Source organism: Magnolia sinica, chromosome 10, assembly GCF_029962835.1.
Source record: "Magnolia sinica isolate HGM2019 chromosome 10, MsV1, whole genome shotgun sequence".
Taxonomy (NCBI): Eukaryota; Viridiplantae; Streptophyta; class Magnoliopsida; order Magnoliales; family Magnoliaceae; genus Magnolia; species Magnolia sinica.
This window is the reverse complement of record NC_080582.1, coordinates 17,702,353-17,713,956: the sequence shown is the minus strand read 5'-3', so window position 1 is coordinate 17,713,956 and position 11,604 is coordinate 17,702,353. Positions and strand designations below refer to the sequence as shown.

The 11,604-nt window shown below is 39.7% G+C and overlaps 1 protein-coding gene across 8 annotated transcripts; it reads left to right on the top strand.

The window, feature by feature from the left end:
- The first annotated feature begins 5,966 nt into the window (after positions 1-5,966).
- On the top strand, positions 5,967-10,904 carry LOC131258100 (disease resistance protein RPP13-like). Of its 8 annotated transcripts, none has more exons than XR_009177875.1 (3): positions 5,968-8,930; positions 9,115-9,199; positions 10,550-10,904. XR_009177875.1 is itself a non-coding variant. In XM_058259165.1 (2 exons), exons 1-2 carry the CDS (start codon positions 6,139-6,141, stop codon positions 8,574-8,576), a joined length of 1,590 nt encoding a protein of 529 aa, XP_058115148.1. In that variant the 5' UTR covers positions 5,967-6,138; the 3' UTR covers positions 8,577-8,710. The 8 variants fall into 8 exon arrangements, 5 of the variants coding, with proteins under 5 accessions (XP_058115148.1, XP_058115147.1, XP_058115144.1 ...); XR_009177877.1 differs by having other exon boundaries at positions 9,115-10,673; positions 10,765-10,904; XR_009177876.1 differs by having other exon boundaries at positions 9,115-10,673; positions 10,762-10,904.
- The last annotated feature ends 700 nt before the right edge of the window (positions 10,905-11,604 follow it).

Below are 11,604 nucleotides of genomic sequence, written 5' to 3'. Positions count from 1 at the left end.
GCCCTTTCCTCTTCCCAAAGTAACATTTGGATGTCTACACTTTGCATTTCTTTTTTTTTTCTTTTTTTTTGAAAGTTTCTATCACAGTTAGGAATTTTAGCCCGCCATCCATATATGCACTGTGAGCAGTACAGTAGAAGGAGATATGGAGCTGTTAGTGAGAAACAAACATATGGTGATCATTGCCTGTGGGTAAACAGGGAGATGCTCTGTTATTGTAATCCAGATCTGAAATCTCCATTTTGCACATTGCAAATGCAAACAGAACATTGTAATCTAATTTCTTTCAAGTAGGACATTCATTGATTGGCAAAAGAAAAGAAACAGTACTAGTCCCACAAGTATTTTTTAATGGACAGCCATCTCTGTTGGGGCCAGTCAGATGGACAGTGCAAATCATCTGACCATGAAGCCAGATATCCGTATTGGGGCATATCAGATGGATTGTCCATATCATGTTACCACGAATAAAACTAGGGGTTATTACATAATCTCATTTCAATAATTGGGTATTTACAGATTCTCACATAACAAAAATGTGTTTGCAGCTATTGCAACTGATGCGGCAGGACCCGCACCTGCACCTGGTTAACTCTGGTGCAGGTATTATCGGACCTCACCCAAACCCAATCTGTTGACGGCCTTATAAGCTGGCATGCATATCAATTGCAGGACTCGGTTGATTTCAATTGGTCAGATGGTTGAGATTAGTCTATTGGTCTGCTTCGTTAATCACAGGCTATTGCATTCAATGGCCCACCTAATGGATGGTCCTGATTCACTAGTCATGCAAACATTTGTATTGTTGGTGGATCCATGATGGGTGCACCAAATAACACTCTAAAGCAGGTAAGAGGGGAAGAAAATAACAAAGCGTGGCTTAATGTCAATGAATGAGAGCAGGAAATTGAATTTAATGAAGAAAAGGAGAATGGACTTTGGTAATTAATGTTAAACCGCACTTTCCTGACCAAGACTAACAGGTTGTAGGAAGGGCAGTCTATTGAATCTGTGTAGGCTCTGACGTTGAAAATCACATCCAACGTTTGATACGCTGAATCCTACTCTCTTTAAAATGGATGAGTGGATAGGCCACAGTAATGTTGACCCATCCACTCCTAAAATAGTATTTGGATGTCTACACTTTGTATTTTGATTGTTTGTTTGTTTTTTCTTTCTTTCTTTCTTTCTTTCTTTTAGGGAGTTTCTATACCACTTGGGAATTTTAGCCCTCCTCCATATGCCCTATGAGGGGTGTGGTAGAAACAGATATGGAGCTGTTAATGAGAAATGAACATATCTAGATCATTGCCTAAGAGTAAACAGTCAAATGCTCTGTTATTGCAATCCGGGTCAGAAATCTCCATTTTGCACATTGCAAATGCAAACGGAACGTAATCAAATTTCTTTCAACTGGGACATTCATTGCTTGGCAAAAGAAAAGAAAAAGTATTGGTCCCACGAGTATTTTTGGACAGACCGCTATTTCTGTTGGGGCCTGTCAAGATGGATTGTTCATATCATCTGATCATGAAGCAAGATATCCATGTTGAGGCAGATCAGATGGATTGTCCAGATCATCTTACCATGAAGCTATGTTCCTGACTATAGAAATCTTCTCCATGATTATCCTTCCAAAGTCTAGAAATCGTTCCAATCTTGGCACTTAAAACCATGTTTCTTAGTGGACCATCATCATTTGAAAAAACAAGGAGTACTTATTGCATAGTCCCTCTTCAATAATAAGGTATTTGCAGATTCTCACATAACAAAATGTGTTTGCAATAATGATATTCTTGATTTGCAGCTCTTGCAATTGACACGGCAAGACCCGAACCTAACCCAAACCCAATCTGTTGGCAGCTTTATAAGCTTGCATGTATATATATGGGTCCTTACTCATGGCTTAGTGGTAGATTCACAAGAATTTCAACCATGAGTTCGAGTACCCATTGTGGTGTGTGCTTGTTAAGTTATCGAGACTGTCCATCTGATGGTTGACATTTGTGCAAGCTCTAACATTGACCCGCCTGCTCCCATATGACACAACCATAACTCACCCCTTTTTAAAAATAGTAGGGACCCATCTTCCTCCCAGACCACAATTGTAAAGGATGCACCAGTTGGAGGAATTGGATGTTGCATACACACTAATGGGCCCACAATCCATGGACTCTAATATTTCTTTAAAAATAAATACATAAATAAATTTGGGCATTTTAGTCATTTTACTCACCAAAGACCATTCTTCGTGGAAGAAGTGTTTGGTTAAAAAATCCCAAAAACAAATTTCAAAGAATGGCTTCAAAGTCAATGTGGAAATTAAAGAAAATCCAAAATCATGACTTCAAAGTCAATGTGGAAATTAAAGAAAATCCAAAATCATGGCTTCAAAGTCCGTGCATGAGAGGGCAGGAAATTGTACTTGATAGAGGAGGCTTGACTTTTGTACCATTAAACCGCGTGCGCCGCCCCATACTAGCACTAGCACGTCATAGGTGGGCCAGTCGATTAAGAATATCAACCAACGACTAAATCTTACCTTAGATTAGTCAAGAGTATCGGCAGTAAGGATGGTTGGATGATTGAAAACTTACATTTTTGGGAGCTATTTTGGACGAGCTATGCTGATTGTGACCCATCTTACTCCTATGCGACACTTTTTTGTCGGTATCCAGACCATCAAGTCGTGGGGCACATTGTAGATGATGAAAAATATCTCAAACATATCTCATGGGAACCTTTTCCCTGCGGTCGAGCTCATGGGAACTTTCCATGAGGTCGATCTGTGTGGGCCCCACCATGATGCATGTCGAACATCTACCCCATCAGTCAGATGCAGCATTCCATGGTGGGATCAGGGCTTAAAAATTAAGTCAATCCGTGGCTTTTGCGGGCCACACCACATACAAAAGTTGAGAGGGGTTACCCTCCATTAAAACATTCATAATCATTTTTTGGGCCCGCTGAGATGTGGTTCACAAATCCAGCCCATCCATTATGTGTGTCCCACTTGGATGAGGTGTCATACTAAGTTTCAGACACATCCAAATTTCAGGGGGGCCCCACTATGTGATTTTATATGTTTTAGGCATGTCTTCACATGATTTTAGATGGTATAGGCCACCTGAGTTCCGTATACGGCTGATTCTTGGGATATCCCATAATTTAAAGGGGACCCATCAAATGCACGGTGTTGATGTTTGACATACATCATGGTGGGGCCCACGCAACTCGATCTCATGGGGAGTTCCCATGAGCTCGACCGTAGAGAACGTTTTCATATATATATATATATATATATATATATATATATATATATGTGTGTGTGTGAGTGAGTGAGAACCCTAAAATGGTGGTGAGTTAGCACAGAAGTATAGCGCTACAAAGAATTCTTGCATATATATAGGTTCCGGTATACCTGCATTAAAAAACCTGTATTGATACAGTGAATATAGGTCCTCATGATTTTCAAGGTCAGATCCTCTGGAAACGTTGCAGATAGACTTCTTTCTACAACTTCTATTCACTTGTGTGAAAAGGTTATTAACATGTGCGTAATAGTTATCAACATGCATGGAACTTATTCACCCACTTTGAAATGTTATTCAACTGTTGTGTGGGTTCACCATGTTGTATATACATCATTAAACCTTCGGCAAGTGAGCCCCATCAGATGATTGTATGCCCCCGATGTAGAGCGGGTTGCGAACACTTTCATGTCCATGATGGATCAAAGAAGGCTCAATGACTGGCAAAAGTGATCAAGACCGTCAGAACCTTAAAACAGGCATAGCTTGCAAACCAAAATGAGTTACTCGACATACCATATGATTTTGGAGTAGGATGAGCTATTTTAGCCAGCCAACCCCACTATGCCGGGTTGCCCATGCCAAATTTGCGAGATTCCATTATAGTTCAATGGTCGAATTCCATGTTTATTTTCATTTTTACAATTTTTAGTAAATTTTGGTTTGATTGTAACTCTTCATCCACTGGGCTTTAGGAGTTGTATCTAACATAAAAAGTGTTTATAAAAATTATAAGAATAATGTGGTTAAGCTACATAGGACACTATAAATAGTAAATTTACTATTTATATTAAGTTACGAATTTTAGGGAGTTTTAGTTATAGTTTAGTTCTAAAACTTCTTCCAAGGCTTGGTATCCCTATTTAAAGGATTGTAGACCTATTGAATTGAAACTAATGTTGCAAGAGTTAAAGGCGATTTATGTTGATCAATGAACTTCTTAATATAGTGCCTCCTATACGAGATATATAAAACTACATTGATCTTGTCTTAAGGGCAAGTCTGCCTAATTGCCAACATTATCAAGAAAAATATGAAAATTTGCAAGCCCAAGTAAAGTAACTGATTCATACTTGCCAAGTCAATGAAATCGGGTTTATATGTATTGTATCAGCTCAAAAGCCTAATGCTAACTACAAGAAAATCACTAATAAACATCGGCGTCAGAAGTTATCTGAGAATCATGAGGTAAGTCCCTTGATTAACTCGAGGATGATTTTATTTTTTTTTTCAAGTGGAGGGGTCTAATGTAGAACGCGTCACAGATGCATTCCTAGCATGGTTGGACTAAAAGAAGGTGGACCATAAATTGATCATAACTTTTGATCCGGGTATCATCACGGCACACTTGACCGAGTATCAAGAACCGAAGCAGGACGAGTTCTTTTGAAGTAGAGGGGACTGATATTAAGTAAGTCGTGGACACTTTCATATCCAAGATGGATCAAAGAAGGCTCGATCGGAGGCAGAAGTCATGAAGACCATCAGAACCTTAAAACAAGCATATCTCGCAAACCGGAATGAGTTACTCGATGTATACCATATATGATTTTGGGATAGGATGAGCTACTTTAGCCAATCAACCCAGTTATGCCAAGTTGCCCATGCTGAATTTGCGAGATTCCATCATATCAATGGCCGAATTCTATGTTTCGTTTTTACTATTTTTAGTAAGTTTTGGTTTGATTGTAACTCTTCATCCGTTGGGCTTTAGGAGTTGTGTCTAACATGAAAAGTGTTTATAAAAATTAGGAGAATAATATGGTTAACCCACATATGACATTTATTATAAATAGTAAATTTACTATTTATAGAATTTTAGGGAGTTTTAGTTGTAATTTAATTCTGAAACTTCTTCCAAGGCTTGGTATCCCTATTTAAAGAGTTGTAGACTCGTTTATTTCAATCATCAATCATTAAATTTACAAATTTTCTAAAATATTATTTCTATTTTCTTGCTTTTTTTTCTTGTGGATTCGAGGAGTCTCTTTGAGGAGTCCAAAGAAGCTTTGTGAATTCGAAGTAGTTATCCTTGAGGAAGATGGTGATCGACCTCATCACTGTGATCCCTGCATCAGCCCCCCAAAATAAGATATAGACAATCATTAGATGGGCCACACTATAGAAAACAATGAACATCTACCAAAAACAATTGAAACTTCCCGATGAAATGTTGGGTCTACACGTGTTGTTTATTTTCTATCCAGCACAGTCAGTGCTCTCCAACAGGATGAAGGGGAACACAAAATGTTAGCCATTTTAAGACTCAGGTGGACCATATCACCTAAATATATAGGTTTTAGGTGTGACCGCACATCTCCCTGTGGTGTGTCCCATTTAAGTTTTAGATCAAGATGGTTATTGGGATGCATGAATAAAAAATAAAAGGCACAACAGATGTACAATTTGGATCCCAAACCACAACACTAGTGGTCTACACAGCTCGAATGTCATGGGTTTGAATGGATCGAATACACCTCTACGGTCATGTGGTAGCCCACGTGATGGTGGAATCGGCCTGACTTTTTGGGCGTACTAGTGGGTTGACTCTGCTGCTCAGGTTGACTATATACACGCCACAGTGGGCCCATACTCATAATTTCGTAGAATAAGCGCTTATCAAATATCTTAATTTTATATTAATATATGAACAGTGATGAATTCCTAGTAGCATAGTTTCTTTTGAGGGAAAAAAGAAAGAAAGGAAGGAGAAAGAAGTAGTAGTTTGCTATGCCTTTTAAAGCCTATAAATAGAAACACATCCGACCTTGTTTGCAGAAGAAATCTCTAATCTGAGTTTTCTTGTGAGAGAAACAAGAGAAGAAAGATGGAAATTGTTGTTGAGCCTGTTGTTTCGTTCCTCGTCGAAAAACTCGGCAATCTGCTCATTCAAGAAGCTATTTCCTTGATTGGATTGCGAGCTCAGGTGGAATGGATCGAAACAGAACTGGGTTGGATGCGGTCCTTCTTAAAAGATGCAGATGCTGAACAACAAGGAGATGAAAGAGCGAAGAAGTGGGTGCGGGACGTCCATGGCATTGCATACGATACAGAGGATGTCATCGACTCCTTTCTCTTGAAGGTAGAATCCTTGAGGGGACGAGGATCCTTGTGCTCCATCAAGAGGTGTGCTTTCATTGTCAGTGAGTTGATAGCTCGCCATAAGATTGCTTCAAAGATCAAACATATAAAGCTTAAAATCGATGACATCTCCAAAAGAAGGACAACTTACGGCATCGAAAGCATAGGCAGGGCGGAAGGGTCAAGCTCTGCAGGTCGAAGCCTCCAAGAATGGAGGCTTACTTCTCCTAATGTTCAAGAACCAGATTTTGTTGGTTTTGAGAAGGACTTGGAGGCATTGGTCATGCGGTTGACGGAGGGAGAGCTGCGACGTTGTGTTGTATCTGTAGTCGGAATGGGTGGTCTTGGTAAGACTACTCTTACTAAGAAACTTTATAACACTGATAGTGTTAAGAAACATTTCCATACTCATGCATGGATTTCTGTATCACAAGAGTATGATGTGAGAGATCTTTTGGGGGTCATCGTAAAACGCTGTCTGGTTCTCTCTAATGAGGAGCTCGAAATGGTGGAGAAAATGAATGTTGTTGAGCTGAGGGACAAGATTTCCGAGTATCTGAATCACAAGAGATACTTGGTGGTATTGGATGATATATGGAAAGGCGAAGCATGGGATTCTTTGAAGGATGCGTTTCCAGATATGAATAATGGAAGTAGGATCGTGCTCACCACACGCAACAAAGATGTAGCTTTATATGCAGATGCACGAAGCCAGCCCCACGAACTGCGATTTCTAAACAATGAAGAGAGCTGGAAATTGTTCCGGAAGAAAGCATTCCCAGGACAAGATGGTGGTTGCCCTCGGGATTTGGAAGTGTTAGGAAGAGAGATTGTGGAAAAATGCCACTGTCTACCTCTTGCGATCGTTGTCATTGGAGGGCTCTTATCAAGGAAAGAACCAAGAGAGTGGGAGAATGTATGCAAGACCATTAGCTGGCAGTTTATCAAGGGAGATGTCAAAATCTCCAGTATATTATCTTTGAGTTATAATGATCTACCCCATCGCTTGAAACCATGTTTTCTCTACTTGGGCAATTTTCCAGAGGACTACGAGTTCCACACCATGGAATTGATTCGAATGTGGGCTGCAGAAGGGTTCCTTCAACAGAGGGGGGAAGAAACATTGGAGGAGGTTGGAGAAATGTTTCTGAAGGAATTGATTCAGAGATGCATGGTTCAAGTTGCAAAAAGAAGTTCAAGCGGGGGTATTAAAAGTTTTCGCGTCCATGATCTTTTACGGGATCTCTCCATATCAGAAGCTAAGGAAGGTAAGTTCCTCGAAGTCCACCATGGAAATATGAATGTTACGTCTGCATCTAGAGCCCGTCGACTTGCAATTCACCATAATGACTTGAGTAAGTACAATTCCTTAACGTCTTCCTCTCCACACGTTCGCTCTGTGTTGATCTACACCCAAGGCTATTCGTGGCTTCAAAGGAAACAAGAGAAGTTTCTGTACAGAGGCTTTAAGTTGCTTAGGGTGCTATGTTTACATGGTGCACCAATAGAAAAGCTACCGACAGAAATAGGTGAACTCGTCCACTTGAGATACCTTGGGTGTACCAAAACTTTCTTAAAAAGCCTCCCATCATCCATAGGCAATCTTCCCAGTTTACAAACTCTATCTGTAGCATCTTTTGATAACATCAAAGTACCCAGCACAATAGGGAAGATGCGACAGTTAAGACATCTTCAAGTGAAGGGGGTAGATAAGTTGAATTACTTGGGATGGGTGGGACCTTGGGGAGTGATAGAAGGACATCCAAGGCTAGACCAGATGAGTAATCTGCAGACTCTGTCACATGTAAAGGCTGGCAAATGGATGCAGAGTTGCTTGGGAAAGCTCACCAATCTTAGGAAATTAGGAATCGGTTTAGTTACAGGAGCAGATGCTGAGGTATTCAATGAATCAATTGCCAATCTGGGCTGCCTCCAGTCTCTGTCGATAGTGACACAAGGCTTCGAGTATAAAAACCAAGGGTCGTTGGTACCTCTTTCACCTCTTCTCAAGTTAAGTAAGTTGCGTTTGGAAGGTAGGTTAGAGAAGTTACCTGAGTCTATTGAATTCCCAACAAACCTCACTAAGCTCACCTTGCTATTCTCCTGTTTAAATCAGGATCCGCTGGCGACGTTGGAGAAGCTGAAAAACCTTCGTATTCTCAGATTACTTTCGAGTTCATATAGGGGAAAGGAAATGGCTTGTGCTGCGCAAGGATTTCCTCGACTCAAATCCTTACATCTTGAAGGGTTACATCAATTAGAAGAGTGGACAGTGGAGGAAGGAGCTATGCCAAGTCTTTTACATTTACAGATCAATAAATGCTGTCATTTGAAGAAGCTTCCAGGACTGCAACATGTGGCCACACTTGAGAAATTGGAGCTGCGAGACATGCCCAATGAATTCAAAGAAAGGGTTCGAGAAGAGGGAGAGGATTGGCACAAGATTCATCACATACCTTCCATTGACATAACCAATGATAAAGTTGAGGTGACACCAGATTCACTTCTTGGATCTCGACTTTTTGGGGTTCTAAATTGGTGAGACTTCTTTCCCATCATCATTTTCATTTTTCCCATTAATCAATACTCAGAAGTTAATTTAATCATATGGGTTTTAAATTATATGTAAATGAATTTACTCTGTTTTACCATCTTTTAAATCTTGTTATGGAAATCTGTACCATGTATTGTTGGAGAAACTGAAAAATATCCACATTCTCAGATTGCATTGGAGAGCACACAAGGGTTAGGAAATGGCTTGTTCTGCACAAGGGTTTCCTCTACCTGAATACTTGCGAGTTACGTTGGTGAGACTTCTTTGCTCTCATTATTTTTATGTCCCTTTTAGTTGTAGTTAATATAAGCATATGAATAGTAATTCTAGTTATATTCATCAAGTAACTTACGCTAGTTCACAATCTTTAGAATCTTGATATGGCAACTGCCGCTAACTTCTCCATTCTTTGACTGTATGTATCCATACATGGTCATGCTAGTGGTCATTTGCTAATTCTTGGAGGAAATGCCTTAACTAAGAATGGTTTTGGCTCAATCATGGTAGCCGTACTTTGTTTTGATGGTCCATAAATGGGGCATTATATGGTTGGACGAAACCATGGTATCATCCATCTAGTAGGCTCTCTCGTGTGGACCATCATATAAATTCACATTGGTTGGACAATCTTTAGTTGTTTGATCATTGACTTAACCATGTTTGTTTTCATCAAGAAGCTGATGTGCATCAATCATGCCATTATGGCACATGCGAGTGAAATCTGGAACACCTATCAGGTGAGAACCATAACGAACATGACCTAGCCCAAAAATCAGATAAGTCAACTCATCAGGTCACCTATACCTGTATAAGAGAAATGTATTGTCGAAGAAAAACATTTGAAAAGATTTAGTGCGTACGTGTATAAGAGAAATGTATTGTTGAAGAGAAACATTTCGATGGACCATCTTTGTTTATGGGATACGACATGTTTATTGCAGTCCCCACATGATGAACAATCCAGATCTGTGCTGTGTTAGCATATGTTCTGTAGATTGCCTCTTTGGATGAATAACATCATCATGTTCCTCTGTATCAGTTGCTTATATCATAGATTCAACAGTGGGCGATGGCGTTCGCAGTAGACATCGTCCTGGCAAATGTATCAAACATCTGAGTTGTATATAAAATGGCCCACCTCATGACAATGACCTATGCAAAAATCAGGCTAGTTAACAAATAAAGCAGGCCAATCATGCGTGTTCAACTACCACAGATTGCAAATTAATTTAAAATGACAATACTTCCCGTATGATGCTACCATATGGGTGGATTAACCTAAATTTTGCATTTGCTCATCTTCAAGACAGTGATTGTATTGCAATGTTCCTTTTGGTGGTGGTATTGTAATTTTCCTCGTTCCAAAAGAACTCATAGAAGGGCCAAGATGTTTGGACTTTGTGGATCCATACTTTCAAACCATATTGAATGAGAATGGTAATTACCCATCTGCACTGAAAATTAATTCGCCATTAGTGATTGTTCTTAATTGTTACAAGTTCTCGTTCTAACAGGACCCAATCGGATCCAAGCGAAAGTTCCTAACCACACAATCTTTGTCCTTTTTCCTAGGCTTTTTACTGTATTTTTTTCTCCTTAACAGTTTACCTGCAGGCTATTGATCGAAGGATTAGGAACTTCCAATCTGGGGACATTTTCTGTCCAAATTGAGACCCATCAGAGCTATAGTCTGGATTACCACCAGCCCCACCGGATTGTAGGAACAGGTGTGCTCATGAGTTGTTTTAGTATAAATAGTAGAACATTTCTTTTAGGTTTTAACTAGAGATCTGATTTGCGGTCTTTCGTTTGTAGTAGAAGTTGCTTCGCATGTAAGAGGCAAATGGATGTGACACAGTGAATGGTCACCAATGAAAGTTCATTTATGAATGGTGTGAGATGTTTGGATGATATTTTCAAATTGTAGCATGATCGATGTCTACATCTTTTCCTGCCAATCTTCCATACTTCAATATGACTTCTGTAATGTTTTGACTCGTGATTACTATATTTGTGTTTGGATCTAATATGTTTATTTAAAGAGGAAGCAATTGTTTATAGGCTTAAACGGGCTGTTTCTCCATGTTTATTGTGCTCCCGATCATTTAACTCTTCACCTAGCTGATCATCAGCTTCTCTGACATCAACAAGGGCATTGCCACCATCATGGCCACAACCACCGTCATGATCACAACAAAATGTATGCTCCTCTTTCTACTGGTTTTCAAGATATTTTTTCAAGAGGCGGATGTGCAGCACACAGCTATTGTGGCACATATGAGTGAGATTTAGAGCCATTCATCAGGTGTCAACTACCACGAACGTGACCTGGTTACAACAGGACAGTCCATTTATCAGATGGGTTGTACCTTTACAAGAAAAGTGAACCATTTAAGAAAAGATACAATCTAAGTTTAATGCATACATTTTTCCAACCTGATGGGTAGACCATTGTATTTTACAGTGGTTTGGCATGTTTGCCGTGGATTGCCTCTTCACACAAATCGGCCCAATATTGTTCTGATGTGCTTGTTTCTTGTATCATAGACTCAACATTTGGGGATAGTTTTCGCAATAGACATGCCAACTTGGCAAGTGTATTGAGAATATAAAAAAATCATGTGAATCAACCAACAATGCAGGCCCCATATGCATGTT

Coding starts and splice junctions, on each gene's coding strand:
- LOC131258100 (XM_058259160.1), top strand. CDS start 6,139: ATGGAAATTGTTGTTGAGCCTGTTGTTTCGTTCCTCGTCGAAAAACTC.